This window comes from Anser cygnoides, chromosome 1 (assembly GCF_040182565.1).
Source record: "Anser cygnoides isolate HZ-2024a breed goose chromosome 1, Taihu_goose_T2T_genome, whole genome shotgun sequence".
NCBI lineage: Eukaryota > Metazoa > Chordata > Aves > Anseriformes > Anatidae > Anser > Anser cygnoides.
Window position 1 is genome coordinate 56526912 of NC_089873.1, and position 27768 is coordinate 56554679.

The 27768-nt window shown below is 41.3% G+C and overlaps 1 protein-coding gene across 1 annotated transcript in view; it reads left to right on the top strand.

Moving 5' to 3' along the window:
- MYH9 (myosin heavy chain 9) overlaps positions 1-27768 on the top strand; it is a 69332-nt gene that overhangs the window by 12256 nt on the left and 29308 nt on the right. Inside the window, exons 2-9 of the mRNA XM_048048293.2 lie at positions 2568-2920; positions 8275-8431; positions 18724-18751; positions 19531-19624; positions 24837-24929; positions 25604-25667; positions 26205-26303; positions 27157-27300. Of these exons, the coding sequence (XP_047904250.1) occupies positions 2588-2920; positions 8275-8431; positions 18724-18751; positions 19531-19624; positions 24837-24929; positions 25604-25667; positions 26205-26303; positions 27157-27300 (1012 nt within the window). The 5' untranslated portion in view covers positions 2568-2587. The remainder of the gene's footprint in view (positions 1-2567; positions 2921-8274; positions 8432-18723; positions 18752-19530; positions 19625-24836; positions 24930-25603; positions 25668-26204; positions 26304-27156; positions 27301-27768) is intronic.

A 27768-nucleotide genomic window follows, 5' to 3' on the forward strand; every position in this document is an offset into this window, starting at 1 on the left:
GTTAGGCCATTTGTCTTCTTACTTGGCTAGCTGTTGTTTTCGGTCCTGGGAAGAAGAAAGGGGTAGATGCTACAGAGTGATCCCTTAGGGGCTGAAGAATACTCTCTTACTGTTTTTGAGATAATTCAGGTTGGTTTTTTTTTGGGGGGGGGGAGGAGGGGGATAATTCAGGGGGTCTCCTCCTGTAAATGATTTGACTAATCTCTGTAGCTACCATCATTCCTTAGTTCTTAAGATCTAGAACTGGCTGGGGATACCCCTTGAAAGATTTCTTGTGGTCTAATTTATCTGACATCCATAAAGAGCTTTATCCCAGAACAAATCACCAACATTTGTTGGCTGCATGGACTCTTAACAGCCAGGGGGTGAGGACTGTGTTTGAGTGTAACACAGGACACTTCAGATGGCTGGTTACTTAGGATTCCTCAGGAAATGATGAAACTGAATTGAGCTGAAGCATGCTGCCTCTGTGTCCTGCCTGATTATAGCCAAAAAAGGCAACTGGTTAGATTCTTGGGAGTTGCATAGGCAGGAAACTGTGTAATGGAGGGTAGAGCACAGCTGCTGCCTTGCCAAACCTGATACAACTCTGAACACAATTGAATTCTTATTTCTTTTTTTCCTCCTCCTCTTTTTTTTTTAACCCTTTGGCCACAACCTGCAGAAGATACTCTGCATTCTCAGGGACTCTTGACATCTTTTGTTGAATTGTTATCCTTCTCTATTTCCTACTTACATTGTCAGGCTAGCTGCTGTAGTCTGGTTCTGGGGTTCTCTTGGCAAATTAGATTTTTCATTTCAATCAGCTCTTGATTGCTACATCTTCTGCCTGCAGCAAGTCTTTTCAATGCGTACCAATCCAAATCTGGATTTTTTTTCAATAAAAATGTGGAAAGCCAGGGAGGTGGAGTGGCTCTGAGAATTGCCATTGTGGTGGTGGAGGTGGAAGTGTCAGTGACCCTCTGGGGAAAGAAGGATGAGGTAAAGTGTGGGATAGCTGTTTGGCATTTCCTGTAAGGCTTAAGACAAAGATTTTAAACTCAAGCTAAAGGAAGCAATTACTTATAGAGTGTTTTTTTTTCTTTGTTTGCTGAAGAACTTTTGACTGTAAATATACAGCTGTCCATGGCATTTGGCACAAAGTTGCATACCACCTACTGCGATATGTTTGTTGAAATGAATTTCCCTGCATGCTTACAAATGACTGGTGTGGGCATTTTGTGTCCATCTTTATTACAGCTGATGCTTTTCTGGCTTCATTGCCTATGAATGCTGAGACCCAGCATCTATTGTTGGTCTCACACACGTTTCAGGAGTTGACCTGCTTCTGTTCTGCCCTCGATATCTTTTTGTTGGAGTTATCTATGGGCAGACTTCACCTGTTTGATTTGTAGGCTGGTGTGTAAATACGGGTATGTTCTGTAGAAAAGTTATCCCAGTAGCTCCTGACAGCCCTCTATGACACAAATATTGAAATTTTAATTTCCTGTTCTTTCTTTGCTTAAGAACTCTAGCTTCTCTCCAAGTTATGAAAAACATATTAAGGATGCTGATATATTTGCGAGGAAGGATCCAAGAAGTAATGTTTATGGGACCTTGTAAAGAGGCTGTTGTTACATGGTTAATGAGCCTTGACGCAATGCAGTTCTGTCTCTTGATTGAAAGGGTTCCTGAATGGCACCAATAAAGTTGTTGTCTTATTAACTGGAAAATCCCTGGCAGTTGTGCTCTGGTTTTGATGAAGCAATAAATCTATGGTGCCATTTTCTGAGTATGCTGCTTAAATATTCTTCACGTGGTGATGGAGCTCTATCTTCTACCCAGCCACAGCTTTCTAAGTACTAAATGGAAGGCTCTTTGTGGAGGATTTTGGGCTGTAAAGTTTCCTGACCACAGTTTTTTTTTTTCTGTTACTGACTTGAGCTATCTTACTACAGAACATAGACCAGGAAAGAGATACCAGCTGGTGGGCTGGGTGTTGCTACTAAGCTGGTGGTGAAAAGGATTACTGATGGTGTCTTTTAGGAGGAACGTGTCTCTCTTGCATTGTCTAGACTGGAATATGTCATTTCTAAGAAGTTGTGATTTTTTGATTCATAGCTTATCAGAAGAAGGAGAAAAGAAGTAAAAATGATAATTAAACTTCTGTGGTGATTTTTCTGCTCTACTAAGTAGAACAGTGACGGGCTAATCTTACCTGAAAGTTACTGACATAGTATCTGATGCTTGGCACATCTTATGAATTGTTTGTTGCTTGCCATTTAATGTGCTTTCTTTCTTCTGCCAAATAACGGCTTCCAAATGCTTAACGGTCAGTGTTTTGTTGTTGTTTTTTTCTTCTTTAACTGCTTGCTAGTTTGTTTTTTCACATCCTCTTGGCAGGCAAAACCTTGACCTTATTGGAAGTTTGACAACTTACCAGTGCGCTTACTAACATGAAACTCAAGGAGTGGGAGGCATGCTCTGACAGCCAGGGTCTCAGAGTACTTAGCATGTGCCTGTCTGCAAGGAATTTGCAAGGCAACTTGAAGCTTTAAAAACACTTTTCTTTTTTTCTCCTGTTGCAGGTCCCCAATTCTAAAACAAAATGGCGCAAAGAGATGCAGATAAGTACCTTTACGTGGACAAAAACATCATTAATAACCCCCTGACTCAGGCTGACTGGGCAGCTAAGAAGCTGGTATGGGTTCCCTCAGAGAAGAATGGGTTTGAGGCAGCTAGCCTGAAGGAAGAAGTAGGAGATGAGGCCATCGTGGAGTTGGCAGAGAATGGGAAGAAAGTGAAGGTGAATAAGGATGACATCCAGAAGATGAACCCTCCCAAATTCTCTAAAGTGGAAGATATGGCAGAGCTGACGTGCCTGAATGAGGCTTCCGTGCTTCACAACTTGAAGGAGAGATACTACTCTGGACTGATCTATGTAAGTAATCTTCTCCATGGGGGTAAGAGTTCTTGATTACATAGTATGAGAACCTACTGTGATCAATTTGCTTTTAAAGTGTGTGTTAACCTTTCCTTTCCCCTATACGCAATTCTCATGTGACTTAGCTTCTTCCCTCTACTTAAAATTTTTTCACTAAACTATGCCAATCCCTCTCTAGTTAATGTTGGAGCTTTCAAGGAATGCTGTGGTAAATCTGTCTTTAACATTTTAACGTCTTCATTTGCAGAATGTTTTGAATGCCATCTAGCTTTCTTTTACCAAGAAGTGAGAGCAGTTGGAAAGTGGTAAACAGGAAGTCTGAACCGAATCAAATAATAAAAACATGGTCCTAATATACCTAACATCTGAGTTGCTTTTTCCCACGTCTGGAGCTTCAGTGGGAAAGAATGCTAATGCCAAGCTGTTTTTTACAAAAATTCTGGATCTCAGAATGTGCTACTAGAGAAGGGACATATGGGCATATGTGAGCTTACAGATGGGAAATGCTTCCTTTATTTTTTTTCACCCAAAATGGAGAAGAGCAGAGATTTTTCTTACAGCCATGGAAATGACAAAGATACCATGCGTGGGCCCAAAGGCCATACCCTCTAAAGCATGCAACAACTGCTTTGCTGCATACCAAAAGCAATAAATAGGGAAATGTGGGGAAGAAGAACTTGGAACCTTGACTGGTTCTACAGTTTTCTTCTGATTTTCCTCTTTGTGTGGCCTCAGACGTCTGTCCTGGTAACCTCTACTTTATTAATACTCTGCAGGCATAGAATGAGTAATAAGCTTGATGGTAACACAAAGTTTGGATGCAGTGGCTGCTTAAAAGAGGAACCAGCGTTTCTTGGTTTGTTTGTTTTTGAACTACCCACTGCTTACAGAATTAAAACGGATCTGCCTGAAGTAAAATCCCGAGGGATGTAGAAATGCCGGATATTCAATATTTTAAGGCATTAAAAAGGCATTACTGTGTTTTTTTACAGTAAATTAGAAAATCTATTAAAATAAAATGTATTAAAGAAAGATTTTGATATATAAACATGCATATTAATTAGGTCCTAGATGAAAATATGTCTAGGTGTTTTTTTTCCCCTCATTTTGATTCCAAAGCCTAAAAGCTGCCTCTTTTTTCCTATGGAAAAGGCACCATAAATAAAAACTTTCTGCTCTACCTTTCTGTATGTTTGGGTGTTTTTTTGAATGCCTACTTCTTCATCTTGCCCAAAGGAATCTAGTCATTTACCTAGTCATCTTATGAGGCAAGCTGTACACGATCTCCTCTGCCCTAACAGAGACTGGTGGTATCTGTGATACCACATAGCAGGAATTCACCCTCAGGTAGAAACCTCTGAACTGTTGCCTTCCAAGTTAGGGAACACGCGAACAAACTAGAAGAAATTCTGTCTAGTGCTGTGACCACTGCTCTTCTAGAGTGCATGAGGACGTATAGACAACTGCTGCATAAATCATCAGAGAACATCTGAAAGGTGCAAAGCTGATACAAATTTAGTTACCGTCTGATCTCAAAATTTTGAGACTTAACATGATTAGAGGCTGATGCAGTTAGTTATTCTGTGTAGCTGAATAACTCTTGACTATTGGTCAAAACCTGTTGTCAGAGGGAAGAATCTTGGTCTTGTGTTGAAATAGGATATGCAAGATTATGTGTGTAACATTTTTAGAACAGGAAACATTGCTAGGTTATGTAATAAGTTGAAAATAACTCAACAGCATCTTGAAGTTTATTGCACACTATGCAATAAACTTTCACATATCTTGTAAGATATCCTCTAAAACTTCAGAAATGGTTTGTGACTCTAATAAAGTGAGTTCTTCTAGTTAGATTTTAAGAAGTATTAAAAAAAAAGAAGCCTACACCCTCCACTCATATAAACTTACAATAGTAACGCTCTATTACAGAGTCTTAGACTTGCCAAAACAGTTGCACAAAACTGTGCACTTGTGAAACGGACTGATCTTACCTGTCAGCAGTTCTCAGCAAGTCGGGGGATTAACGTGAAGGTTTAAAATACTTTCATTGGAGTGGCTGTTGGTGGATCATTAATCCTCTTGAAAATAGTACATGCGATATATCTCTAGTATAAGGGTCTATGGAAAGATCATAAACATAACTGGGTTCTGTTCTTGGCCTTTCTGCCTTCCTTTGCAGCAGGCCTGTGTGCTTTTTTCCTCAAATTTAAATTTTCCGTCTACCCATTCTACCAAAGGAAGGGGGAAATCTCGTGGCTGGTGCAGAGAAATTTTGCACAGGGAGGGTCAAGCATTTCAAGAGCTAAGAACTTGAATGTGACACCAAATTGCAACTTCCGTGTGCTCATTGGTTCCATGCTGAGATGACTTGCTGATAGGCAGATTTTCATATTAACCTTTTGCATTCCAAGTGCTTTTATCAAAAGATCGTTTTCAACTTCTGCGTTAAACTACCACGGCTGCCTTATTGGTATTCAGTGTGAAACTCAAAACTCAACGTTAAGTCTTTCACTTATGTCACTGAAGTTAACAGATGCTAGAAAATATCCTTTCTGATGCTGTCAGCTTTGTTCCATGCTGAAGAAGGTCCTTTCAGCTCTTCAGAGCTAGTTTAGCTGTTAAAATAAAAGTAGTTCCTGTTTGGCCCTCCAGTGTGTCATTTGAAATAGTAGTTTTAAGTTAATGCCAGAGTTCTGTTTTGAGCCAGTAATGTCTGAAACAAATACACATCTCCAAGCCAGCTGTGCTTATAATAGATTAGCCTTTCAATTGGAGTGTTGGGTTCAATTCAGGTATTTAGGCACAAAAGCCGTTACTTGTGCTTTAATAAGATGAAGATGACTCTTGTCTTCCCCCTGGTAGGACCGACAGCTTCTGCTCAACGTAACTCATTTGCTTCCTATACATAGCTCTGTCAGCGTGCTTGACCAGCTGTCTTGACACGGCGGCCTCCCTCAGTTGCCTATCCCAGCGCTGATTAGTTGTCTCTTTATTGGACAAAAATATTCTCATGCATCTGTCTGGATGAGATCATTGTACTGCAAGGAAACTTCCCTCAGGTGTTTCTCCTGGCAAGTGGAAGCTGGCAGGAGGTGATGGAGTTTTCCTCCAAACCTGCTTCATCAGTCTGACAAAATTAATGCCTTCCTTTTTCTGAACTGTTGCTCTGTTCCAGCAGACTGCTTCAGTCCAGCTTCCAGACCCTTACACCATTTGTATTTGAAAAGTGACATTTCTCCTTTGTCAGCAAACATTGCCAAAAAAGTCATACAAATACAGATGAAAAGACTTTAAATTCCATGTGGAATATTACCGCAGCACTTGCTACTGCTTTTCTTCTGCTTTCACATCTGGTCTCCTGTGGAGTCAAATGAAGTGTTAGAAGAGAACCTGTAGTTTTATCAATGTAAGCTATTCCCATCCTAAAATAAGGAAAAGGTATATTGTATGAACTGTGAATGTGGTACTCTAGAGTAGACTGCTTTCTACCTCTTGTTCGTGCCCTGTCTTCTAGTAGTGTAGTCAAAGATCAGGAAAGAAAGACCCAGGCTTTCAGCTGCTATTTTGTACTATGAAAGCATGGTCTGCTATGTTGGAGAACTGAGGCAGAAGTTAAGGGAACTAGCATTGCCAAGACTGTTTCTGCAAACTTCTTAAACAGTTCCTTTCCAGCACTATCTCAAACCTAACCCGATTAGAATTGAACTGAAGTTTAGCTTCCTGGAATTGTAGTCCTATGTGAAAGGGTTTCATCCAGCTTTAATAGCTTCCCATTTTGGAAGGAAATGCTTTTCTCTAAGTTATTTAAATCTTCCTCAATTCATAAAAAAAAAAAAAAAAAGTAAAATAAAAAAAATTAAAGAAAAAGACAGCCCCTTAAGTAGGGTGAAAGTTGTATCAGATTTTTTTTGTTGTGAATCATTTTTTCATTCTGAATCAGCTGTGTGAGAAGAGTGGGCTAATTGCCTGAGGTTAAACCAGCACCTAGAAATTCTGGATATAAGACTGTGTAGTAGATGCTATTTTCACCCTTCTTATCACAATAGTCTGGTCCTTACCTTTATCTAGCTAAAGAGGCTAAATCTGATTGCTTTCTGTGCTCATTGTGGAGAACTCTTTACCCACATCAGAGCACTCTTCATTGAGCAAACAATAGAAGAGATGGTAGCAACCGAAAGTGCCAAGTGTACTCTTCTGGTAGCATTGCAAGTTGCTGTAGAAAGCTTCTTATATCCAGATGTTTCAAACAGCTGCCTCTAAAATTATCAGGGAGCTCTAAACCCCAAGAGCAAGTCTTGGAATGCTATTCTTAGAACATCTAGGAATCTAGGAAATATTCCTATTCACAGCAGAGTCAACTCTGAATCCAGCCTAGCCCAGTGATCTTGAAAAGCTCCAAGGAATACACTGGTCTTATTTTTCTCTAGGAATTATTTTGGCTTGATTTTCTACATTGGAATGGTGCTTTTATTAAAAGGGTAGGAGGGAGGAACAACTTCTCTTCAAATAAACCTATGTAAAATTCTACCCTCTAGAAAGGAGACCCATCTAGTCTTTCCCAGCTAGAGCAGCGTCTGCCTACTTACTGCACACCGAGTGTAAGTGAGCAGGGAGATAACTGAAAATAAGCAAGCTGTGCTCCTATTCAAGGAATACATTAAGACCTCACAAAGTAGTTTGATGCCACCAGTAACATTCATCCATTGGAAGTGTTTGGGGTTGTGTTATCTGTTCTTTCCCGTGTTTAGTAGCAATGAGTTAATATGAAAACTGTTGAGCACGGGCAAGAAGATCTTGTACATCCTGCTAATGAGTGCCATGTGTGAAAGGGAATATGCATCTCTGTATTGTCTTTACTGTAATATCTTGCTGTGTCTCTGCATCATCTGTAACATTTCTGGACGTAAGAAAACTGATTTGTTGTCGTGAAGTTTTATTAAGTTGTAACTGAGCAATTACTGGATAAATATATGCAGTAGATAGAGAAACATTAGGCAGAACATAACAAAATACATGGTTCTAGGAGCTGAGCGCCTATCATATGTAATGAAATAGACACTTAAATATCAAAATGTTGAGATGAAGAAAAGCCACTCCTAGTGGACTGTTAATTAGCTAGGGAGTTGGCTAGTTTGATTATCAGTGTGACTAATGTGTCAGTCGATGCTTTTTGTGTACTTTGGAAAGGTTGAGTACCATCCAAGTCGATATAACTTCAGGTGTTGCTGAGATTCTAATATCGCTTAGAAGCACTTAAAAAACATTTTTTTTTGGAAGTAATACACTGTTAAAAGGCATGAGTGTACAAAATTTTAACTCCTGTTTTTATTTTTGGGGCATTTTCTTCCCAGACCTACTCAGGCCTGTTCTGCGTGGTAATCAATCCTTACAAGAACCTGCCCATATACTCAGAAGAAATAGTGGAGATGTACAAAGGCAAAAAGAGACATGAGATGCCCCCTCATATCTATGCCATCACAGACACAGCCTACAGGAGTATGATGCAAGGTGAGTGCTGACTGAGGTAATGGCTTTTTTGTTGAAATAACAAATCAAGGTTGCAGTCAAAACACTGTAAGAGAACAACAGCTCACTGCTGTCAAAAGGCATTGCTACTTCCTTGTTCGCAGGCGCCTGACACCTACTTGGTACTGGCTCTTGTGCTGAGGTGATTTAATAGCTTTCTCCTATTCCAGTGGATTGAAGAACCTTGCTTCAGAATATAAGAAGGGTCTGATATTCTTTAGCAAGAGCTAAACTGGACATAAAGGATGGAACGGTGTGAATGCATGTGGTTCAGAGAAGTAGGCAAGGAGAACTGAAGTGGTAAATTTTCCTACTCTAAGTGATGATCTTACAGAATCATAGCTGTAGATGGGCAAGTATGTGTATTGGAGTTGATGGAGTTGTTTAACAAAATTATTAAAACCCAGTCATACAGCTTGGTTGGAAGAAACGAGATTAGTATGCCCTACATTTTGAAATGTGATGATCAGTGATAGTTTTACTGATGATGAGTTGTTTGGTTACATTCTTGTTCTGTTAAAAATAAAACTTCCTATCAGGCAATATTAAATACATCCATTGTCTTCTTATAGAATAAAAGAAAGTAAGCAGATTGACCTGTTTCCCCACCACCGTGCTGTGCATACCATGGGGAAGTAAAGAGTCATAAATACCTGCTTCTTGTTTGTCACTTGAGAACATAAAAATGGAGCTCTGAAGGTCCTGTGCATATCCCTCCTTCTGTGAGGAGGTCTTTCACAGAGAACGTGCTTGTGTATGGGTTACTTGGAAAGTGGTCGGGTGTGGAGGTATTCTGTGCTTTTCTTCCTGTACTTAGCTAGGTTATATGCAGAGGCACGCTTTGGAACGTTTAAAGGACAGTTTGATTTGGCATAGTTTGTATAAATTAGATACTCCTTTATTTTCTGATAGATAGCAATGATGATTAAGGTGTGTGTCTCTAGGTCTTGTCATTAGTCTCAGGTGTTGAACAAAGGCCAGATACAATAAACATGCTTTACAATTCTAATTAGTCTCTGCTCTAAAGGGTTCTGCATTTTCGCTGCCCTCACTACCACTTGCACTTCCAAGCATAGGAAAACTATAACAACATGATTATCCAGAGTGGAAAGGGAGCAAGAAAAACTTCTTCCACTTGCCTGAGTTATGGCTTTAAACAAATTTGAGCAACGCTGAAGAAGGCTGCTAAGGTGTGGTGCCATGTGGATCAGAGCACACTGGAGAGCTAACGTGATAGATAAATTAAGCTGTGTTGGTAAAAGCCTTGGGTGTGGAGGGGAGAGCCATACTGACATGCTGCAGTTGGACCGGTGGCAGGGTACTGATGGCAACTTGTGGACAATATGACAGCTTTTGAGAAAATACTCCTATACTACTTAAGTGTTGCTCTGAACGGAATGCTGTATCCAGAGTGTGTGTGTGGGGACCCTTGAACCTGGATCTACGTATGCCCTCACTTCCTTCAAAGACCGAGCAGCACGATTGTCTATAAACCTCTTATCAGTGTTTCACTTCCTTTATTACTTCCTTCTCTCTTGCCTGCTCCTTGTCAGCTGAAGTACCAACATATATTTTCCTTAAACGAGGTATTGACTAAACCCTACCAAATTTATTGTTCCCTAAAAAGATCTTTTCTACATAGCATCAGAAATGGGCTCTGTGGCATTGTTGTAAGAGACCAAATAAGTCTTTCTCCTTCCACAGTCAACAGTTAAACCATTTGGAACTGCACGGTTTTGCATCTTGTCCTTTATCCCTACCATACACCATCAGGATGTGGCAATGGATATCTGGACAGCCACAATTCTGCAAGAAGGAACAGATGACATCTACTTGTCTGATAATGGGTCAGAGCTAGTGGTTGGTCTACATGGATAATTCCTCTCCTTTTCAAAAGAGGTGTCTCCATCAGACCACCCCTTGAATGGTGTCTAAAGCTCAGAAATCCCAGTCTTGAATATTTTGTTGTACAAAGTTGAAGACAGGCAGCCCTGCCACTGTTTTCCTAGCACTGGAAAGTTGCTATGAGCTCTTTTGGAGTGTTTACCTTTTCCAGAACAGTTCTAGCTACGTGATATATTCTCAACAGTCCTGACAATCTAGAGGTTTGTCTCAGCTCTTCTCTGCCTGGCTTGAGATACCTTGTTGCTGTCTAGTTGGAATGCTTGTTGGACATGAAAATCATTCCCACTTATCTTTTGAAGTAGCCTGCTTTGACCAATTAATTAGGTTTGGTAGAATTTTGTGTGTGTTGGTTCATATGTACGTGTTTGATAGCAAAAATGCCTGGAGATCACTGTAGGGTTATTTGCTGCCTTATTTCAAAGGAAAACAGCAGCATTCTGGTGTATGCTACTGGGAGCGAAGGTGAGTAGGTTGTTGCAATGTCTCCGGCCCTGGCTAGCCTCTAGGGCAATGGAAAGCAACATTCCTAGTCCACTTTCTCAGTTCTGCTTAGCAGTGGGGGAGGCTTGATGCAGCAGCCAGTGGTATGGCAGGAATCTGTACAGAGAACAGAACATGAAAGGGTCCAGTGCTCCACATGAGCCGGAGGCATTTAGGATTAGGATGCCTTCCCTACAATACTTTCAGAGCCCCAAAGACAGGGAGTCCTTCATGGTCTGAAGGAGGATAGCAAGCTAGAGACTGACTTCTTCCGGCACGGGGTATAGTTATCTCTTAAGCTGACAGACTGGAAAAGCTTTTCACATTAATTGATACAGACTGTTTTACATTTTTCCCCCCAGTCAATTTATGGTATTCTAATAAGCAGGCTGTTCAAAGGGAGGTTCTTCAGGAAAGGAATTGGGAAGGGAGAGGAAGATGAGAGTTTTATTCCAAATTCTGCTAATCCAGAAACTGTTTAACCCTTTTCAGGCATCTCTGCTGGTGCACAAAGTTTGGTCCTCTTTCTGTGTTTACCATGGTTATTCCATTTGCAGAAGTGTCATGTGGCATTCATGTATCCTAAGAGGTTAAATTATTTTTGTTAAACTTCACCAGAAGCATTTCCTTGAAGCAATAAGATAATGGAGAATGTGTTAAAAGTAATTTTTTTGATTCTTTTTTCCTTCTTTCTCCAACCAAAGACATTAAGATTCAGAAATGAGGTAAAAACGTTATTTTGCTGAATGGTACTTGGAGATGCTTCTTGTGTTTCAAGAGCAGAATTCTGAAGAAAATAAAAACATTTTTGCTTTCAGAGAAAAAAAAAGCACACACATTTGTCTTAATGTTTTTGTTCCCTGGGTAACCTGGATGCCAGAAGCCTAAGGTCTGACTGCTTTCAGAAGAATTACTTTTCTGGCACTGATGACTGAAGAAGCATAGTGCCTGTAAGTGGAGTGGTGTCTTGAGCAGACAAATCATTAATCTAAAGCAGCAGATGTACATTGAAGGGGTAAATTCTTTACCTCAATTTGCGTTCTCCAGAGGATCTATTAAGAAAAACATTTTAAAGCTATCAAATAGCACCTGTTTGTCTGTTCAGAGCGCACACAAGGAATTTTTAATGTCAAATACTGAGGCTAGAAATAAGCTAGAAGTTTCATTGGTGTCTGGAGCATGATGGCCATTTTACTGTCAGTGCCTGAAACTCCTTTGTAATAGCTTGGATTAGTATGGTTGTTCTGGAATGCTTTCTTCAGAGCTCTTCCCTTGTATGTGTACTCTGCCCATTTTTTTAAGCTACTATTCAACTTGCTCAGCTAAAATGTAGGAGAGAAAACAGACTGTACGTTGCTAGCGAATGCACTCTATCTCACTTCTCATCCAGTTTTTCCACATGTCAGTATAGAGCTCCTAATGGTTCACTGAATAAAACTCTTAAAATCATTGTGCAGTGATTAAATCCTCCTTGACTGTGATGGATTAGTTTGCAAAGGAGCCTATGTGGCCAGCAACTTGCTGGTATTCACTTAGAATTTAGGCAGTCTATGGGTTTGGTGTTTAAAAGAAAAAAATCTGAAGTATAGCACCTTCATGATCTTTACTGGCCTTGTTATATTCAGGGAGGAAACAGTGCTAGCTATTTTAAGACGAATGGCTTGCTTTTGAAGGTCTTCAGATGCACCTCAGACCCAGTTGTCACTTTCACAAGAAACCATCCTTTAGATCTGCTCCTACAGAACATGACCTTGAAGTATTTGTAATTCTCAGCCATTTACATGTTTCTTAAGTTTCCAAGCTAGTAGAGACTTCTGTTCTAACTTCTGGGTCTCAGTTCTGCTTTCTCAGGTTGCTTCTTAGCACTTGTCTGCTATACTGCACTGTGTTTTACACTGCCCAAAATGTGTCTTTATTTTCTCTGCAATATTCTGTGCATGCCTACCAATTGAGGGATACCCGATTGAGAGAGCTGTTCAGATTAGGTAGGGGCGTGGATGTGTCTCTTTCAAGTTGCACATAAGAGTCAAATTCTGTTTCCACTAAAACCTAAGGAAAATAGCATGTGGTTTTGCTATTTTTTTTCCAAGATCTGTCCAAATTTCTGATGCAAAGGGCAGTATTAAATTTGGATACTAAATGTGGAGGATGTTCATTTGATGGTGCTTGTGTGCAAATTGCAAGAAAACACATGTAGTTTCTGATTTTCTTGAGATGTTTTACATGCTTTGAATCATTTGAGATTTCTAAATGCAACTCTAAAAAAATCTGTCTTGAAATGTGGTTTTCAATAGAACAAGGAGCTAAAAGAGTCCATTGCCCGCTTGTTTTTTAGTAGTTACCACACCCTTTTTGCTTCATTCCTGTAAACCAGAGCAGGAGCCTTCTGGCAGTCACTTATGTAATAGTTCAGCCCTTTCTGTCGGTTTCCCTGCTGTACGCTGTTTTAGTATCGTGAGCAGCCTGAGCTTTTGCAGGCCGTATACCAGTTTTTCTTTCCTGTCAGAACTTCATAAACATTTGTGTAACCGAAAATTACAGCCTAACTTGTTTTCCTGTTTTGCTATCTCCAGATTCAGTTGTGGAATGCTACAGAAAGGGGTATGGGCTTTAGTCCAGAAATGGCTTGGGGAAATAAATATTTGCATTTGACCCAGTAGGATGTATTTCATTTTTTGAAATGAAACTCTTTTTTTCCTTGTGCTTGTCCTCAAACTTCACATACAGCAAAGCTGAATCTTGGCACTGCAGTGGTCCTGCCAAATCAAATGACTTTTTCCTTTTTCATATCTAGAAGTTCAACTCTGTGAGAGCTGTCTTGCATATGCTATGCTTATCCTTCATTTGATTTTTTTCCCCTTGTACTTAATGATAGGTTATTAGCATTTTGAAACTCTTGTCTAATGCATTCCTTAAATGACAGTGCAAAAGCAAGCTCTCGGGCTCTGTTCTGGTGTTTCCCAGGAGCGTTTTTGACACTCAAACCAGTGTCAGGAACTCAAACCAGCATGTAGGTTAAAGCACCGCTGTGAATATATTTGATTTTATGCCGGTGGGGTTGTTCCGGGTAGCGCAGCGGTGTCAGGTGCCTGCGGCTCCTCATGCCCCAGAGCCCTGAGGGAAGGACGCTGGCTGTTAGACGGCCCTGAGGTCAGAATGAGCAGCTTGAAGAGAGCGAGAACTGAAGCTACAGCATGGCTGGAGCACACATTTCGACTCCTCCTCGCTTCAGGTCAGCTCGGAGGCGGCCAGCAGGCAGATGCCTCAGCTGGGCCGCGGGCCCTCAGGGGCGCGCTGCAGTAACGGAAACCCAGAGGGCCAGGCCCCTCCGCTGCGCCAGAGCGCGGCGGTTAGGCGGTGGGTGGTACCACCTCGCTATGGTTAAGCTCTCAGCCTTAATGAGTCAGCTATAGGCAGGGGATCGCAAGCCAAGCCTTTGCCTTTCAGCTAGGCTTCCTCTTCGCCGGGGAGATGATGTCAGCGCAGCGTGCGCGCTATATTACTTCTCCTTTTATGGCCATGAGCAGGCCTGGAACCAGTCGCTCGGGCGGAGGAAGTGGCTGATAAAGGCCTCTTAGGCTACACATCTCGGTTACAGAACATCCCACATTGCACAGTTCCAGCCTGGCAACCTTTTCCTTCTCCCATCCCAAGACATCCAAAAAAAAATTCAGGAGTCTGGGGCTCTGTTCGTTTATCGTTTATGCCAATATATTCCACCACAGCAGTTCAGAATTCCCTCCGATACATTATTTTGCACTGGAGTCTTTGGCTGAGGACTTCCAATACATGAGATGTCTGTCTTGTCAAAACAAATTTTGGCTTTTAATTAATTTAAGTTTTGGCTTTTAATTTTAATTTTTAATGTGTGCCAAGAAGTCCTGGAAGCAGTCTAAAATGAGGTCTTTTATTTTAGGGCTGAAGGAAGTCGATAATAAGTTAGATATCATATTTTTAAAAATACAGTAAAATTAATCTAGTGAACTTATTGTACCATACTGCTGTATAGCTTAAATTTGAAGGACGTCAGACTTCCTGAATTTTTGGGTGCTTGAGGCTGCTGCTTCTTATGATCACTTGAATACTGTGGTGATGGGAACTAAAGAGGAGCCCTAGATAAAAAGCTTTCCTTGCCAGCTGGTCTGAAATACAGAGCTGTTGCTATAATTAACTAATGAGTTGTTATTCTGGATTGTTCTTAATAAGTGACTCTGTTTAGGATGGAAAAGCAGATGCAGATTTCTTTTAATCAGGCGTTCCTTGATTGTGTTCTTGCAAGCAGCTGAGTTTATGGTGCCCAGCACAGTCTCTTCTGCTGAGTAGGTTGCTTGCACAACCGACAATGGAGTAAAGGCAAGTGCTGACTGAAGCTGTGCAGTACGCCCATGTTGAATGATCCCCTAAGAAAAAAAAAGAAAAGGTGGGGGGGGAGTTGGAGGTGGCCTCTTGTCTGGGCAATAGCATTCTGATTCATGACGGCACAAGTCGGTATTGTATGGAGAATAAATATTGGCATTTACGGCGGGTCTTAATTGGAAGCGTGTCTAAAAGTTATGCTTTTGTGTTTGTTAGCTCTTTGGCCCTTTGGTAGGCTCCAATTTCCTGTTGCTCAACACATTATTCAGTTGTCTGTCTGTACACAATTAGAAGAATTCCAGCTATCCCAATGACTGCTGCTTTGCCGTCCTGGGAAAGAATTTCCCCCGGATTGCAACCAGGAATGTTGCCTTTTATGGCAGCGTCTGCGCGCTGCCGGTGGCTTGCCTGCACTCGCAGGTACCTTCTGGCTGCCCTACAGCGGAGGTGACTAACGCAGCTGCAGCAGGCCACCGGGCGAGTGCTCTGGGGGAGGAAAGCCCAATGTGAGAGGGCTTTTGAACGCCGTCTGTGGCTCTTCCTGCCTTGCAACACCTCGCTGTGTGTTGGGGTGTGGAAAGATCCTGTGCTCATCCCTTTGTGACTTCCTTGGGTAGCTCCACAGAGCTGGTGCCTCTTATTCCCTTTGCAGTGAGGCTCTACAAGAGCTTCTCAGCCAACTACAGCAGAACCTGTTGTGATCCAGAGTGCTCGGTGCCAAAGAGCTTCTGAGGGTTATCTGATGTTGGTCATCTCTCTTTCTGTTCAGCACTTGGTTTGCCTGCCTGCTTATCAGTGTATTTTGCTGGAATGAGGATCCTATCTTGGAGGAGAGGGAAGGGGGAAGCATGTGGTATGTAGGTACCTAGGGCTCCACTGCCTGCATGAGGAGCTCCAGCTCATCATTCCAACACCGAAGCTGGCTACCAGGAGTGAGGAGTGCCATCCTTAGGGGCATCTTCTTTTTTTCTTTTTTTCTCTCTCTAATAGGCTTCTTAGAAGAGCATCTGTAGTATCCGAATGCAAAGACAAGCTTTTCTAGGACAAATGGACTGCCTGCTTATAGTCAAGCTTTTGAAAGTCAAATGTTATTCAGAAGCATAATCTTTTCTTTTTACCATAACTGCTTTGTGGTAGAGAATTGCACCCAGGTGTCGCACTACTGCAGAATACATTTCCTTAGGCAATCCATAAATGAGTCACTAGTTATTCCCCGATCCACCCTCAAAGTGCCCAGTCACACAGAGGGCTGGCGTGTGCCTGCTGAGCCATTGACCCGCTGGGAACCTTGAATGGGTGAGGCCTTTGGGGCTGGCTCACATCTGCTCTTCACCTGCCCTTCAGCAAAAGGGGTACGTATCTTAAAGGCAATGAATAAAATTCAGCACTTGAAAAAAAATGAACGTACAGTGCTAACAAAGCCGCATAGTCTGGTTTTGGATGCTTAGTTGTTTGCTGGGCCCAAACTATTTGAGTGACAATTTTCTTCTGCTTGCTTACTTCCAGTCTTAGGGCTGATCAGCTCTTTCTGAGAGAGGTATTATCTGTGGTAAAGCAGATTATTTTCCTCTAAACTTTTGTGCTCATCTGCATATAATGAGTTTCCAGTAAAGGAAGTTCAGAGCAGGAATTACTTATTTGTAGTGTATGAATCTAATGTCTCCATTAGCAGCTGCAGAATAATTTAAGAAAAGACCGAATCTCAAATTTGGTAGTTTCTCCCGCCTTCTGTATTCCATGAAAATGTGTCCCAAAGCTGGATTGCTTCTCTCTATTAAACTGAGTTTATAGATTTTTCTTGTTGAATATGGCATTCATGCTAAATTCACTTGCGGTGGCAGCGTTAAAGGCTATGGAAAGTAGTCATGTAGAGCCCAAGTACTTGAAACTATAAAGCCTTCCCTAATTAGAGTTCAGTCTCTTTATCTTGCACAAAAAGTCTTGAGCTTGGTGACTCAATTATATCATCCAAGTGTGTGTCTGGTGAGGAGAATACTGAGTGCACTTCCTTTCTCTAAGCTACTGGAGAAAGGAAGAGAAAGGACCAGTAGCTAAAATATGGAAACAGTCACATTCATAAACATACTGATGAAAGCTACCAGTTGCGGCAATAATTTATTGGAGGAATTCAGCGATACTTTCTCCTTGTGGATGTTTGAGGCTTGCTGTCTTTTAAGAGATTAGACTCGAGTCTGACACAAAATTGGAGCTCAGTGTGTAAAAAGAACAATAAGGAGATGAAATGAAACTGCTGTGATACTCAGGCTCTCAGTCTGGATGATCTAATAGTTCTCTCCTCTTAAGCAAAATAAATAAATTTGATGGCTTAGTTTGTTCTGTGAGTGTCTCAATAGCTCTGGTGTGATGCAGGACTATGTGCATGACTTGCAGTTCCTAAGCGTTCAGTGTCTGGACAGGTCTCACCTCCCCTGTGATTCCTACAAGAAGCTATTAAAGCTGTGCTAGGCACAGGCACTCTCGCATCTGCCCGGTGCTCCTAGCTGGTTCCTGGTGGCATCGAGGAGAATGTGATGCAGACTGGGGGCAGTCAGAGGGGGAGGCAGGATGGAAGGGTGGATGCAAAGTGAAATCAAGGCAGAAGTAGGGGAGCGTTTTTACAAAGTGCTGGGGGAGCAGTAGGATGAAGGCATGGTGGAAAGACTAGTCGGGGCTGCTTATGAGAAAGTAGAATCATAGGTGAAAGCTGAAAGGAGGTTACAGATGTTGGAGAAGATAGTGGTGGATAAGCTGGTTGAAGGAAGTTCTGTGACTGGAAAGATTTCATCATCCACAGCTGGGAAATGAACCCAGGAATTAGCATGTCTACTGTTTAGCATTCAATACCACATCCCCATTCCTGTTTTTTGTGGCATGTCAATATGAAAAAGAAAAAGTTTCTACTATTATCAGCTGCTCAGTTAATACTATAGGGGATGGTGCCACAAATGTATCAGCTGTACAGCACTTAGGCTGCTGTTCAGTGTTCTAGCTTTCAAGCCCATCCTGTATAAAACAAGTAACAACAATTTCTCACTGAGCTTCCAGTGTTTCTTCTGGGCTGAAAGCCTCTGTTTGATGTGAGCTTTTGGTACTCTGGAATTTTTAATGGTTCATGTCCTGCTTCCACCGGCCCTCTATCTCCCTTCTGTTATCTCTGCTCTGCTGATTGCTTTTGAACATCAGTATGGGTCCAGAATAATTGAAGGGGAGAGGGGGGTGAATAACTGGGAGATGTACATCCAGGTATATATCTGTGGTAAAGAAACATTCACCGGGAGAGTTATTGCATGTTTGTAGAAAAACTGATGCAACCTATGTTCTTTTTTGATGAAGAAAACCTAACGGCACCATTGCAGTTTAACTTTGGCAGATGTGGGAGGATGGTTGCCCAAAAAGGGTTTACCTGGCCGTATTTCTGTCAGTGCTTGTTGAGTTTACTAGTTCCTGTTTATGTCTTAGATGTTGATATGCATCTGTCATAGAAATTTGCTGTTCAAGTCTTAGTCTGACTACTGTTTTAAATTTTATTCTAGACCGAGAGGATCAGTCCATCCTTTGCACGTGAGTATATACAGTTGCAAGCTTGTGTGGATGTAAAGGTTTGTGTTAAAAATCTTGGTTGGAGGACTCTCTTGATAATAAGTGCCTGGGGTGGGCTCAGTAAATCAGGTAATAACGAAGAGTTAAGGCAGGCCCCGCTACAGGTCCTCCAATATGTATTTAATCCTTTGTACAGAATAATTTTCATGGGAACTGCAGGAAGGAAGGAGGTTTCGAAAGAACCTTCGTGCCCAAACTCCTGAAGAATGAAGGCTTTGTCAATGGAAAAGGCTTGGAGAACTCCTTAAGATTTGATGTAGCTCTTGTGTTTAAGAGTATTCACACTGATGAGGCTGATAAGTAACAAATAGATACTCTTATTTGTTACAGCAGTTTCTCATCTAGACACAACAAATTCAGTTGACACCCAGTCAGGAGGTTTCTTTTCGAAAGATTCATTTTGTTTCCTTTCACCCCTAGCTCTACAGTTGCCTTTGGATGATTCCTCTGCCACGTAGCAATTTTCGTGTCCAAGTGACCAGAGAACATAGTTTTTGTTTGCATTCCGTCCTTTGTGCCCTCATATAGAACCCATACCCACTGGCAAACTGGCAGAGGGCTATCCTGCAGCCCAGCCTACATTGATACCACTCTGTAGTATCACTCAGTTTTTGTTGGCTTTGAGAGGTGTCGTGATAGCCAGAGTGGATTTAAGGAGCTCTGTAGCCCTTTGGGAATTAGAGATAGAAACATGTCCCCCTATGTCTTTTTTGTGAATGAATCGCAGACTTTCTTTACAGAGGTGAATCAGGAGCTGGTAAGACAGAGAACACCAAGAAGGTCATTCAGTACCTGGCTCACGTTGCTTCCTCACACAAGTCTAAAAAGGACCAGGTAAGACCTAGGTTTAATTTAACGATGCTTTATTGCTGTGCTGACTGTGTGGATGATAAACATGTATGGGCTGCCCTTGGTAAAAACCATATTGCTCAATAAAAGTCTGGATGGTAACAGCTATCAGGGGACTGAGGAGGACAGTTTATTAGGAAATAATAAAAGTTAGTCAAAAACTGTGAGTCAGGGAACATTGTTCAAAGTCATAACTCCTTTGAATTCAGTCGAGCTACAGGGGGAATAACCTCATCCATAACCTCTTGGATTCATGGGCAAGAGACACTATAAAAGAAGCGTCACCCATACTGATCTTTTTATGCAGACATAATGCCTATAACCAGTCCAGGTAGTTTAGAACTGATCATTCCCTGGAGGAGTTGTCTCTTTTTTTTCTGCACATTTATACGTTAGGTCTGGCTATTATAGATACTGATGCAAAATTGGAGAACACAGGGATAGTCAGTGAACCTCAGCTGAGAACTTGAAAATTGTAGGAAAACATGAAACGGGTGGAAAAGAGCCAGGTGTAGCAGCATATGAAAGGAGGGTGGTGGTGATGGTGGGAGGACTTTGAAGATGTCTCACGTATATTTTTTTCCCCTCCCTCTCCCCCGATGGACTATTGCCGAATTCATCAGTTGTATCCTCGTAGGTGAGCTGCACGTTTACTGCACGTTCTGCACCAGGAATGCGTTTTCTGTCCCATTGTGTGATTTTTTTTTTTTTGAGCAGCTTTTCACTCCACACCAATATCACTTTCTGCAGCTAAACCAAACCCATAGACAATTCACAATTTTTTTTTTTGTGTGGTGCACAGTAATCTTTTTATCAGGATGTTCGATCGGAGACTAAAGTACTATAATGAATACTTGTGTTCTGCGTTCAATACTGGTTTGCATTTTAAGACTTTTCTTGCAGGACTTCACGAACAATTTATCTGGAAAAGTATTCCTCCAGGGCAATATGACTGGACCAGGCTTTCCTAGAACCATGAATATCTAGCATGTGTGGTGTTCCTAGTAAGATATATGTAGCTTGGCGTTTAGCTTTCTATTCCCAGCAGTGAGATATGGCTGTAGGTTGCAGAGAGAGGTCGGTAAGGAAGGCTGCCCTCCAGACGGGGTGTTTCAAGACAGTGAGCTTGTTAGCCAGTGCTGAACACATTGGAAATGTTCACTGGTGAGCCATGTAATAAAAGCCAGATGCCAAGTGCATCCACTGTATCTCTACATAAAAGTTTTTCTGTAGTAGCTTAATGTGTAGGCATATTTTATGTGTGTAGAGTATATGAATAAGAAGGCATCCCTACGCGCAGGCATACTATGTTTGTGTGCACACATTCTAATAAGTAACTTCTGGAATGCAACCAAAAAAAAGCCTTTCTACGTGCCAAACTTTGAGACATATGAAGGCTTTTTCCATGGTCTGTCGGTAGCTGTATTTAGCAACATTCTCCTTTTTTCTTTTTCTTTTTTTAAACTGTGGAAAATAGAATCATGGGCTTGAGCTAAGTATTCTTCCACTGTGCATCCTTGCGCAAAATTTCTACTACCTAAGCAGGACAAAGATCTGCATAGGAGAACAAAACAGTCCTGAGTTGGGCTTGCTGGTGATTTGCTCTAGTTTGATTTTTCAAAGGTTCTTCTGAGAAGTCCTGCAGCTCATGTGTTACTTCACTTTTGTGGTTAAACAGTAGCACTGGCCTTACCAGAGAGGACTTAGATCTGGATCCTTAAATGTTACGTGGTAATGAGTGCTCTGTGCAACAATTCTTTACAAACCTTAAGCAGGGAACCAGATTATGAGGCATTATACGTTAATGTTTTTTGAGGATCTGGGGTCACAGCAGATTTATTCTTTGGGATAGAATATAATAGTGTCAAGCCGTTATGCTGCAAGACAGAAAACCCACTGCTGGCACTGATTAGCAAGACTAAGCATGGAACTTTGTTAGTGACGGTATAGGAAGTAGTGGAGCTTTTTTTGCCAGGAAGGTTTCTTGACTGTCTTCTAACAGAAGTTTTGAGCGTAAGCTCCTGTTTTTCAAGTATCTGAGCAAAATCTGATTTATATAAAGCATATGCTTTATTTCCAGTGCTTTTGTTTTGGAGGCAGTGGCTGCTTCCACTAATCCCAATGCATTAGTATATTCAGCTTAATAGCTTTTAGCTGCATGGTGTGAATATTAAGCACGTTAAAGTTGCTTTTGGAGCCTACTGAATTGAATTACATAAATACTTTTTCACTTAGTCAGACTTTATTTATGGAAGTTAGGATTCATGATTTCCCATTTTTCAGTCTCTGTTCCTCTACTGACTTGTTAAATCACATAGTAGTCTTTTCAAGATGAGAATGTTCACAGCTGATCACGAATTCATGCATAGTGGTTGCAAATGCTTAAATCTTTGTAATGAAGGTTGGGTTATCGATGCTCTCTCTTCATTCCCCAACCAACCCAGTATTATTGGGATCCAGTTATTTGAGAATCTCTTGTGTTTGTGGAGAAGAATGCAAAAGCAAATCCCTGAAGTGTTTAAAAGCAAATAACTGGGGGGGGGGGCAGAAAAAGTAAGGGAAACAACATCTTTAACTTTTTTTGGATAGAAATTTCATGCTGTGAAAGGTAGCTGTGATTTCTGGATGCTTGTCTCTACATTCTGAAGAAGAAGTAGTTGGCAAAACTTCTCTCTTGCACAGAAATATTTCCAAAAATTGTATGAGGTGAGAAAAAAGAAATTCAGAGTACAAGATAGATGTCAAGGATTTTAATTGCTTTAAATAGGTGTTGTAACTTCGGAGCAGTGAAAACAGAGCATACCAAAGAGTGTGCGCTGCTCAACCGCCAGTTGGAAAACTAGCAGCCAGTGGCTGTTATTGATTCTGCTTTCATGAGGAATATTCTATATACTTCAAATGTATGCCAGATGTTAAAAAATGTTTCAGGTCAAAGATTAGCAATTACAGGTGTCAGAAAATTAGCAGCAGATAGGAACATTAATTTCTAGAGAGCTTGTTCTAGACAGCTTTGTTGTACTCAGTTTTTGCTTTGAAAATTACCCATTGTATAATAATAAAGAAGTCTCTTACTTCAATGAAAGGTGATTGTCAACATTTAAGTTTAAAAAACAACCAAAACACAAACTTCTATAGAATTTTAAACGTAATGGGGTTGTATTTTTAAGCAAAGACAGTGTACAGTGCATGGATACATCACAGTAATTCCAAGCACTTCATCTTATGTGCCGTTGCCAGGGCACGCTAAGAACTTGGTCTTCCTGCTGTATCACAGGGCTAAGGCAAGTCTTGAGAAGTAATGATGTGACCGAATCTTTCGCCTGCTCCTTTCCTTACAGCTCTGTATTGCCGTATGCTCTGAGCTGGCGTTGTCTTATACCTGTTGCTACCATGGTAGTTCAAGAGACCTAATCACTTCTGAACTATGGTTTATCGATACCTACTTGACACTAATAACATTCTCTTGCGGAGTTATTAACAGGAGGTTCATTAGTGAAAATTTCTGATAAACTTTTGATCTTTGTGTAGCTAAGCATGACCTTAGTTTTATTTTTAGCCAAATTACTAAAACAGATTCAGCCTGACTTCTGTTTAGAGAAAAAATGAGCTTTTTGATCTTCTTCCCCTTTGTTTGTTAGTTGGGTTTAAATGTTAGGTTGTTGAAACTTCTCACTTGCACAGCAACAGATCAAAGTCACAAAGAGAGGGCAGGGACTTCACTGCAGGGTGGAGAGGAAGAAGTGGGTGAGGGAAAGTGTTCTGTCATCATTACATGTGCCAGGATAGGAGGGGGAAATGTGGCTGCTACCCAATTTCAGGGACTGAACCCTGGTTTCAGGGTGTTCTCTTTACAAAACTACACACTGGCTCTGTTGTGAGAGGGCAGATGTCCTAGCTTAGGTTGCCTTCCCAGGGCTAACCCCCTTGTTATGTATACTTCCACTCTGAATGAAAGTGTTTGCAGCAGCTGCCTCTTCTGTATGTCTGCAGTTCTGCAGGGACTCAGTCTTGTTTGGTGCTGCACTTTGCAGGCATGAAGTGAGGTGATTGTGGAAGTTAGAAACAGTTTAGTTCTTTCTTTGGTTTCTGTTGTACTCCTTTTTTATATTTATGCAATAAAAAGTGCTGTTTTTTTTAATATGTATTTTTAGAGGGACAGTGTAAGGACCGACCTGTTCTATAAAACACTTCAAAAATGAATTGGAACAATTTTCCTTTACAAATACCCTTAACTATTTTTGTCCCTGCCATTCCAGTTTTCACAGATCAAACTCAGTTTCCATCTCTCATGCACAGAACGTCTTGAGTATGTAGCGATAACTGCTAAAAAAGAGAAATATTAATCTAAACCATCGTTTGCTGTTTCTAGAAGTTTTTCAGCTAGTCTTGAAATATGCAAACTCCACACCCTTAACACAGAGGACATGTGATTTTAAAAGCAAAGAGAGAGGCATCTAGAGCCTGAAGGGAAAGGTGTATATGCTCCAGTGATCTAGCACTTGGCAGGGATAAAGGTTCTGATTTTTTTTTTTCCTGCAGCTCCAGCATTTTGTGTTCCTGGAGGGTAGGAGGGGTGTGCAAATATGGCAGTAGAATGCAAGCGATCATGCAGTTTGTGGGATACCACTAATTCTCCTTTTTTTGTGTGCCTCCTTACAAAGGAGGTTTTTGCTTGTTTGTATTGTGGAAGACCTAGACTCCTAGTGCAATTTTGTTGTTGTTTTTGTTTTGTTTTTGCAAACACTAGATCTTTCCAGACTAACTTCTTAACCTACTAGTAGCAGAGTTCAGAGCTGTCGCACAGTAGCAAGAAAGCTTTTTTTTTTCCACTCTTCCTGCCTAGATGGCAAGACGTTTCTGCAATGGGGGCCTGATCTTGGATGGAATGATGTTTTTGATCCTGGGAAGTCTGTGGGATGCTGTGGCCAAGTGGCTTTAAAAGGCTGCCTTTTAACAGAAAGACAGCACTGGGACACCCTTGTGTTGAAGAAGGGAATAAAGTGTTTTTGCGAATGCGTGTTTTACCCAGATAACTGATGAGTCTCCTTCTGAAGGTTTAAGGGATCATCTCCTAAGGTTTAAAATGGCTTCTCTACAACATGCCAAGCTAGTGTGAATTGAAACTCCAGTGCTGGTTTGACCCAGGCATAATGCAGCAGACTGCTACCTACTTGATTCGTTTCTGATTTCCCTCTAGGGAGAACTAGAAAGACAGTTACTCCAGGCTAATCCCATCTTGGAGGCCTTTGGAAATGCCAAGACAGTAAAGAATGACAACTCGTCCAGATTTGTGAGTATTACTATCCAGTATGGTTGCCAATATCCTTAATTTTCCAGGGGAAGGACTTGTTATGCTTTTGGGTGAATTGCTATCCTGGGATAGGGCAACTGTCTGTGAGACATACCTCAAATTAATCTGGGAAGAGAATTTCATTCAGTGAATTATCCAGAAAATGCTGCTGATAGGTTTCTAGTATGGAGAAGTCATCTGCACCAATTATTATTCTAAATTTATTATGGTCAGTTTTATCCTGTCAAGCAAACAGGGATCTTTATTTTGTTTGATCTGGAGAGGTAGACAGTGGCAGAGAGACAGACTGAGAAGCCAGAGCTGGAGCTAAATGGAAATGGTTGATGCTGGTTGAGGGAGGGAGAACTATCCAAAATGTATAGTGCATGAAACTGAAAATGCTTTGGTTGTGGGAAACCTAGGTCAAACCATAATTAAGCTGAATTGTAGGCTGCCTGTCTTTATTTACAGGTAAGTATTTGGTGTCTTGTTTGTTAAATCGTTGTCATGATCAGCAGGCATTGCTTACTGGCTGACCTTATGTTTTGCATAAAACTTGCCTGACCTGTTCTAAATTTCCTTTCCTGGATTAAAAACACCAGATTTGCCTTTGCTGCTCACTGCTGTTATGCACAGAGTGAATACTAATGTTATTACTAATATCTTCCTCTCAGGGCAAGTTCATCAGAATCAACTTTGATGTCAACGGCTACATTGTTGGAGCCAATATTGAGACCTGTATCCTTTCTGTAGCCACTTAAAAGTTACAGGCTATAGAGTGTGGCAGTAATGATGCTTAGCAATCTCATCAGACCTTACTTGTGTTTGCCAGATTGAGAATGTGTCAGGAGGCACTTTAATGTATGCTAGCAAGATTACTGTTGTAGTCTCCCGTTTCTTCATATCGCATTTTGTGACTGTGGTGGAAATCTCTTCTGAGTGAATGAGTTCTAATCATAGGAGGCTGAGATAGCAACAAACCACAATAAGATGAATAGCTGTGGAATTTCACAAGCCATACTCACTTCTGTGCAGGGCAAGTATAGATAGTTGGCCACTATTTCTCTGTTTATCAGTTCAGTTTCTCATATCATAGCCATCAGTCAGAGGTTCAGGGAACTGAGACCAGAAGCTCAGTGGGTTGTTGGCTGATAATGATTGCTAAATCAATACCCATGTTAATGGGCATAGGAACATCAGGTACTGCTAGTTTTCCTCCTGCCATAGAATAGGAAGTGATTTGTACGTCCTGCCATATGCCTTGACTCTCAGAAGATCTCCTGGAGAAGTCACGTGCAATCCGTCAAGCCAAGGAGGAGAGAACCTTCCACATCTTTTACTACCTGCTGTCTGGGGCAGGGGAACATCTGAAGAGTAAGTTTGATTGTTGTTTTAATTATGGGGTTCCTCAGCACTGTGGCAGAGGGTCCAAAACACTTGTATGCTAGCACCTGTTCCTTCGTAGTTCCTTGCCTCTCCCTTTTAGGTATGGTCACTCCTCCTCCTCTTCTGCACGTGCACCTATCCCTTTGCCTTCCCTCTACACTTCTCAGTTCCTGAAAACTTGCTTCTCTGGTTCCTTCCTGTACTTGTTTCCTTGCCAGCAATGACTCTACACCCTTCCTTATCTAAATCGCTGTCCTGTGTTTAGTCTCGTCTTGTATGATGTAAACCCTTCTAGTGCAGGAATGGTCCTACAGTGATGTACTCAGTGTTTAATTGAATGGAGCAAAGTGTCTGGCGCTTAAGCAATCTAGAAGTCTAGGATGCACCTAGCTTTAAAGCCTCAGCCTAATCTGTTCTTTAGTAGTTGGAGTCCATGTTGTATGAGAGCGGCAAATTGATCTGGAGGAACAACAGAAGGAGAAGACTTTTCTCATAGTTGCTACTATTTCAAGAGCTACATACTAACCTTCCCATGACTTGAAACAAGTGAGGTATCTGAAAATGAAAGCAAATTTACTTTCAAGTTATCTGTGCTTTTTATACACTTAGGGCATAATGATGATTGGCACTTCTTTGGTGGAGTATTCTAGAAGAGGGAATTGAAAGAAATAAAGCAGAAAAATGTTCATCTGTTAGTAAAACTGATCTTAATCTCCGATTCCTCCAGCATCTGCTAGCATGTGCAAGTCAGAAATTTACTCTCAGTGGTAGCTTGTCTATTTATATATATATATTTAAAAAAAGCAAGCCGTAGTAACTTCTTTCTCCTTTTTTTCCTAAGCTGATCTGCTCCTGGAGCCTTACAACAAGTATCGCTTCCTCTCCAATGGGCACGTTACAATCCCGGGTCAGCAAGACAAAGATATGTTTCAGGAGACCATGGAAGCAATGAGGATCATGGGCATCCCAGATGAAGAGCAGATAGGTATGACTCCTCTGAAGGGAGGAAATGAAGGAGGGAACAGATTGCATTTTTCTGGAGCTTTATTTTTGGTTTCATTCTTGGGTGATTTTTTTGTTGTTGTTGTTGCTTGTTTTCCCCCTCCTCCTAACTCTCCCCCCACCACAAAGCGTGAACAGTGTGCAAGCGATGAACGTAGTAGCTTTGGAGTGACCCACCTCAGGATGTACCAACACAGTTAATCTTAGAAGTGAAACAGCCAACAAAAACGAACTTCTGTTTGCTGTTTTTGTTCCCAGTTTGAGGGCTATCTATCCAGTTTATGAATAATACTTCCAAGATATGAGTGCTCCCCCACTTCCTAAATAATGCCTTTTAAGTATCAAATCCAGCCGGTGCTGGATTAGTACTTTGAGAATGGCCTGGTTATAGTGCCTTTTATGCAGCCAGCACAAAATGCAGGGATGCTTACTCACCAGTCATTTATAACCT